General features: G+C 41.5%; 1 protein-coding gene across 1 annotated transcript; it reads right to left on the reverse strand.

The window, feature by feature from the left end:
- Positions 1 to 1,753: 1,753 nt before the first annotated feature.
- On the reverse strand, positions 1,754 to 6,843 carry LOC127335157 (betaine aldehyde dehydrogenase). Its single transcript, XM_051361746.2, has 15 exons — positions 6,544 to 6,843; positions 6,257 to 6,399; positions 4,977 to 5,057; positions 4,742 to 4,890; positions 4,250 to 4,342; positions 4,057 to 4,180; positions 3,857 to 3,922; positions 3,651 to 3,720; positions 3,421 to 3,497; positions 3,229 to 3,342; positions 2,822 to 2,899; positions 2,596 to 2,747; positions 2,458 to 2,518; positions 2,240 to 2,346; positions 1,754 to 2,090 (listed from the first exon to the last, which is right to left on the reverse strand). Exons 1-15 carry the CDS (start codon positions 6,656 to 6,658, stop codon positions 2,000 to 2,002), a joined length of 1,521 nt encoding a protein of 506 aa, XP_051217706.1. The 5' UTR covers positions 6,659 to 6,843; the 3' UTR covers positions 1,754 to 1,999.
- Between the last annotated feature and the right edge of the window lie 254 nt (positions 6,844 to 7,097).

Genomic DNA, 7,097 nt, shown 5'->3' on the forward strand with positions numbered 1-7,097 from the left:
TCCATAATAATTTACAAAAATCACGGATTAGTAGAACAAAATTATTTATAAAAAAACAATGCTACAAATAAGTAATAAGTGATTTACAACAAAAATCATCAAATATGTTAATAAAAATCATAGACAAAAACAACAAAAACCATGTGTTTGTAGCAACATTTTTTTTCTCCACGTTCATTTACAACAAACAAAAAAAATCTATTTTCACAAAAGTAACAAATGATTACCACAATAAAATCCCGTATTTGCAAGAAAAAAAAAAGTAGCAAGAAATAAGGAGGAGCGTTACAGGCCTGTATCTAGCTTCTATTTTTTAGCAAAGCAGGCTTGAGCAAGTAACAGGCTGGAGCAAGCAAAGCAGACTAATGGGCCCAACGCCAGCTAGTGGGTCATAAAATTCCCGGCGAGCGAAGGACCTTCCGCGTGCGCGAGCGAGGGACCGATCTTCTCGCTTCGTTTGGTCGACCGAACGCAAGCGTTTTCCTTTATCTAACTATGTTGATTTATATTTCTGAATTTATACAGCGAGATGCTCCATTTGTTATTGTTGTAAGATCGGTTAGCCTAAGGATTAGTATTTGTCTACTATCTACCAGTTGTAATTTGCAACGATTGTTCATACCAAGAGGTAAGACTGGTGGAGCTGACATGTGAATATTTAGTGCTCTTCCATTGAACGATGATGCTAAATAAAGTGCAAGTTTTGTTTGCTTCAGACAAGGCACAAATGAACAGTACCATACCTTGCTGTGTCGGACGTTGGATCAAAAAATGGATGAACAAGATTTGAGTCCTACAGCAGTAAACAGTAGGCACTGTAGCACACGGCACTGTAGCCGCTGCTGTAGCAGAGGTTCTGTACCATGCGTACTGTAGATGGAACTGTAGCACATACATTGTGGACGTTCATCCGGCCATTGATTCTTGATCCAACGGTGAAGAAGGGGGTCAAGGCACATTACTGTTCATCCATGCCTTGTCTTATGCACGGCACCGGATCTCAGTCCCTCCGTGCCACCTTCTGAGCCATCAAGGTGATGGTGGACGGCCAGGCTTCTTAGCACAGCTGACGTGGGACCTGAGGTAATAGAGTCGTCCCTACATAGTTGTATGCATTGCAAGGTAAGAAAGGCGTCAACTAGACCTGGCGAGGAGGTAAAAACATACGTATTTGTTTTATATTTGCCATGTCTTGGTAACATTGTAACATATTTTTTCGTGGCAACGCACGAGCATTTTTTCTAGTAGTTAATGATATATAAATATATGATACTCTCTTGATCCATATTATGTCCAATATACTCAATTAATTTAGGCCAGAGTAAAAGTATATGTTTGGTTAACGGTTCATTTATTTAAGAAGTTATTCTACTTTCTTCAGCTCTAAATACTTATCACATGTTTAACAGACATAGACACATGGACAAGTATATAGGGTGAGAGAAAGTACTTCATTTTTCACATTTTGCATTTTGGACCGGAGGAAGTACTCCCTCCATTCATATCTAGATATATCAAAGTTTTGATAAATCTAAGACAACACCCAAATGTTAACAAATCTACAACGGAGGAAGTACTTCATTTTTCGGCAGAGGAAGTATTTCATTTTTCAGATTTTGCATAGAAGCGTTGATGCTCACGTGATACCAGAGTTTATCTAGCCATCCGTATTTCTCACAGATGATTTACTAGCAGCTTGTTTAGTTCATCCGAAATGCACCACACGAGCAGATAAACTCTGATAAAACAAACCTTAAACAGTAAAACAGATATACTGAAAAAGTAGCTGAATATAATGTCGTTTTCACTTTAGCAATCTTTTGACAACTGCAACTGTCACATGCTGAATGACACACTACACGTCCACGTTCGCCATATAATGGCTTATTGGGAAAACACTATACACAAGACTCTATCCGTGCACAGAATCAGGATTGACCACGTCTTTCTGTGAATGATGTTCCTTTCTCCTGACTTAAACGCCTCATATCTTAGTCATCTACAACTTGGATGGGCGCTGGTACCATCCGTATAGTTCATCCGAGCAGTACTTGGTAACTTGCTTCACGCTCAAGTAGTTCTCGAGGCCCCTGAAAGCAAAATCAAGGGCAATTCAGAGGATATTTTCAACAGTATGTGAAATAAGCATTCTGTGCATTTGATGATCTTGCAGCAAAAGCAGCACTCTTGTATCTCTAGTCACATGTCACATTTAATATCTTAAACAGCAGCAACTCACCATTCTCCTAGCTCACGGCCAAAACCGCTCCGCTTGTTCCCTCCCCATGGAGCTTGAACCAAAGTTGGTTGCGAGCAGTTTATCCACATAATGCCCGAGTGAATAACCTGCAGATGGGGCGTTGTGCACGTATACATATCAGGTTACTCAATACTTTGAGTTTCATTGCAAGTTTTTAATTTATGGGCATGGTAAAGTTAAGTTCAACTTCAGCCTACCTTTGCAATGCGCTCGCACCTCTCTAGATCATCAGAAATCACACCTCCAGCCAAGCCATAGCTGAAAAGAAAAAGGTAGAGAAGTCAGGTGAATGATATAAGCATGAAAGAGTATTCTTGTGACATCAAGAAACTCACTGGGTATCATTTGCAAGCTCCACAGCTTCACTCTCAGTCTTAAATACTTTAACACAGATGACTGGTCCAAAGACTTCCTCTCGCCAAATTTGCATTGATGTGCTAACATCTGTTATGATTGTGGGCTCGATAAAGAACCCTTTACTGAGATGCTGTCAAAACACAAATGTAGCTTGGATGAATAACCAAGGGACAAGAACATGTGATGCAATGATCAAATGCTTACCTTTGGCCGGTCACCCCCATGCAAAATTGTAGCACCTTCAGCCCTTGCTGTTGAGACAAACTTCTTAATCTTTTCGTACTGAAATGGAAAAAAAACGGCGGTCTGATAAGATTGAATGGCAATAGAGTTACATCGTGGTTTTCACTCGTTCAGTGAATAAGACATCTCACGACATGCAACTGTGAATACTGATACTCTAAGGTGGTTTGCAAAGCATAACTTGATATACAAGCTAAATAGTTCGCAAAAAGGTCAGCCATTACAATTTGTTGCAATTGCAGATCATCACTATTATCTTCAACACTTACTGATTTAAGTTTAATTTCTACGCGAAGTGTTTAACAGGTTACAAAACTATACATGTTTGCAACCGAACACCAAAAATGCAATAGGTCCATTTGAGTTACCTGCCCTTCACTGACAACTGAACCCAGCCTGCAACCTTCTTCCAGTGGATCTGAGATTTTTATGTTCTTTGTCCATTCAACGAATCTATCTAAAAAATTCGCTGCGATATTCTCCTGTGAAAATGTGAATATTCGTGTCATAGACTAGAAAATATAACTTGGTGTCCATAACAGCCAGCAGAGCATACGTACATGGAGAAGCAGACGAGAAGTTGCACTGCAAACTTGACCGCCATTGAAAAAACAGCCAAACATGGCCCATTCAACAGCTGTTTCAAATTTAACGTACCAATCCACAATTAGCTAACACAACTTATTCATCAACGAAATATGTATATTCACCATTTGTTCTTCCATAACCCAAATAACTGTCGACTATGAGTTAAAGGGAAACAAATGGAGCATCCAAGGAAGGGAGATACCTTTGTCAATGTCAGCAACATCATCAAAGATAACAAGAGGGCTTTTGCCGCCAAGCTCTAATGAAACAGGCTGTTGAAGAAGATAATGCAAAAGCAATCAGACCAAGGGAACAACGGTGCATAACTCACAGATTTCTCGCATCAGCAGTTCAGCACTAGCATAAAAGATCACAAATTATGGTGACTGAACAATATAGACAACACACCTTAACCATTTGCGCAGCAGCGGTCATTATTCTCTTACCAGTTTCGGTACTTCCAGTAAAAGCAACCTACAGAAAAGAACCCTGGAAATTTTAGAAGCTTCTAAATTTGAGGATAAACATATACGATTATGTGATACATTGTCGCTAACTCAGTATGTCCACGAGCATACGAATATACATGTTTAAAGAATAGGTCTGACCTTATCCACGTTGGGATGTGAAGCTATTGGAGCACCGGCATCAGGTCCTAGACCAGTAATTATGTTCAAAACTCCTGAAGGTAGTCCTACTTCTTCACATATCACGCCGAGCTCTAAACAAGTTCTATTTTAAAAAAAGAATTAGCCATTGGATAAAATAATAACGTTAAGGACTTCAAAAGCATCGCCTTACAGGGAAGCCAACTCAGATGGCTTTAACACAGCTGTACACCCAGCAGCAAGGGAAGGTGCAACCTTCCAAGTAGCCATCAACAGAGGATAGTTCCTTCATTACACAAGGAGAAAGCAATATAAGTAGAATTGCTAAATTGAACAACAATGAGTTATCAAATACAAAAAGGAAGCATTGCAATTTTTTCTTAATTGCTTTCTTATCAAATGACCAGTTTTTTCCGTAAAAGGGGCAAGATAAACGACCAAATGGTTCAGCATGTACAAGTATAAGATTAGTCTTCTCTCTGATATGATTTTAGAATTTCAGCTTGTTATTCATCACACATGAAACAACAATACAATGAACTATAACATTTTGATGTCTTAAGAGCAATAGCTTAAAACAGTCTTCAGAAGGAAAAAAAAAAAGGAGTGAACCTATACAAAATTTCTAGGAGATCCATACATAGTCATGGGTTGGAAGCGAAGAAAAATGGTTGCACAATTATACCAGGGAGTGATGAGTCCAACAACCCCGATTGGTTCTTTGAGGATATAGGACTTGAAATTTTCCATGGGCAGAGGGATTGGTGCATGTTGTTTCCCATCTAATGCTTCTGCCAGACCAGCATAGTACTCAAAACATGCAGCGACATCCTCCTAAAATTAGATGGAAAAGCATCAAATGTAAACATGGAGCATCTTTAAGCATTCAAAACATTATAATGTGAATAATTAAAAAATACCATGTCGGCAACTGCTTCGTCCTTGGGCTTTCCGGAATCAAGTGTCTCCAGCAATGCCAGATAAGTTATCTTTTCTTTGATCTGCAACCAGCATGCAATATTTGAAAAAATTAATGACAGCAACAAGAATACTAATGAATAATACGGACATACTTTACATAAAGCTTTGACAACAGGAAAGTCTCTGATACTAACAAAATCTCCAGTTCCATCTTCCATATAAAATGAAGCAAAACAGCAGGAATTTGTGAAGTTTACACGTGCTACGTACATACAGAATTTCAAATTTGTACAGTTCACAATTGAAGAAAACAAAAAGTTTTCTTATAACAGCGAACACCATTGTTCTGCAATAAACGGACCTATTCTGTTGCCGACCTGCCATTCCTGAGAGCTAAAGCATTTTTAGTGAACTATAACTACACGAGACTAACCTGCCAATATTAAGTTTGATTTTTTGTTGCATATGATGAATCGCTGTCGTGACTGTCCCCATACATAGTTGCAAAAAATGTAAAAAAAAACTAGTTGGGCGTGGTTTACACTAAAAAGGGTAACAAAAAAAAACTGATTGTGTAAAGCTTTTGTAATGAACTATAAGTACAGGAGACTAACATGCCAATATTAAGTTCAATTTTCTGTTTCATATGATAGATTGCTGCGAGACTGACTAACTCCAAACATAGTTGCAACAAATGTAAAAGATCAGTTCACGTGGTTTACACTAAGAGTAACAAAAAAAAACTGATGGTTTCCAACAACTAGACAATTGGCCAGCAAGATAATGTGTACAATCCAAATCTGAGCAGGAATCGGTGAGTCGTGAGAAAAGGAAGGTGTCATCCACTCATCCTTCAGTATGGTAGTTGGATGCTGAATTTGAATCCCTATTTACTGAAAATAAAACGGAATTTGTTATATTAAATTTCGTATTCAGATATCATATTGAGACATCACGTGATATAGTGGTAAGTATTTCCCTTTCGAGTAAGCTAAGCCTTTTATAAAGGATCCAACAAACTGACGGTCCGATGTTTTTCTTTTCTTATTAGCGGTAGGTAGTTTCTAACAGTTGCAGAGCTTCAATTATTAAATATAAATGTATAATCCGACTTGATCATCAGACTTTTGAAGAAGAGATCTGCAGCACTAGGTGGCTTCACTTCGTTCGCCCCTCGAGATTAGCATCTAATTTTGTGGAAAAGGACTGTATACATCTGAACTGGAAGATATTAAGCAGGCCTAAATTCAGGGAGCATTATTTAGAGGTTGGTTTGCACCTTAGCTGCGATCGCGTTGAGGTACTTGGCCCGCACCGCCCCGGAAGCGCGCGACCAGGCGCTCCCGCCGTCGCGCGTGAAGGCGTCCCGCGCCGCCGCGACGGCGAGCTCGACGTCCTCCGCCGTGGCCGCCGGGATGTCACCTTCAATCAGCGATCACGAACCGCACAGGCACAGCAAACCAGAAGCTAAAATCAGTACGGAACGATTGCTAGACAGCGGCGGCCAGACTCATCCAGAAGGATGTGGAGGAAGGGCAGAGGGGGCTGGGGAACGGCGAAACGTACCGATGGTTTCCTCGGTGGCCGGGTTGATGACGGGGATGCGGCGGCCGAGGGCGGGCTCGCGCCACCCGCCGCCGATGAAGAGGCCGCGGCGCGGGATCGCTGGGGGCGCGGCCATGGGTGCTCCGGCGAGGTGGACTGGTGGTGGTGCCGTACCGTGGTAGGAGTATCCGAGTATGGTATGAAGCGGAGCAGCAGTGGTGCGCTGTGCTGCGGTGGCTCCGGCTGCTTTTTGTTGGCCTTTTCCGGCGGAGCACGTTTTCTGGTGATCCGGCGATCTCACGGTACAATCGCTATCCTTCCTCCACGACTCTGGCTCCCGAATCAACTAGTGCGCCGCGTCACGGTGATCGGGCTTCCACGTGACGGAAAGTTGTCGCACGCACGCGTCGTGTACTGTACTTCGCGTGCAGCGCCCACCCGCGTGTGGACTTGTTTTGTGTCCCTGCTGGGTCGGGGTTGGTGGCAACATCAGTCGTCCGGTACCTTTTGCATCGTGGCTATCCTGCCTGCCTATCGCTTATCGCTTATTTCAGGGCACCGCTGTGAAAGATTCT

The sequence above is a fragment of the Lolium perenne genome, chromosome 2 (genome assembly GCF_019359855.2).
Source record: "Lolium perenne isolate Kyuss_39 chromosome 2, Kyuss_2.0, whole genome shotgun sequence".
Lineage (NCBI taxonomy): Eukaryota > Viridiplantae > Streptophyta > Magnoliopsida > Poales > Poaceae > Lolium > Lolium perenne.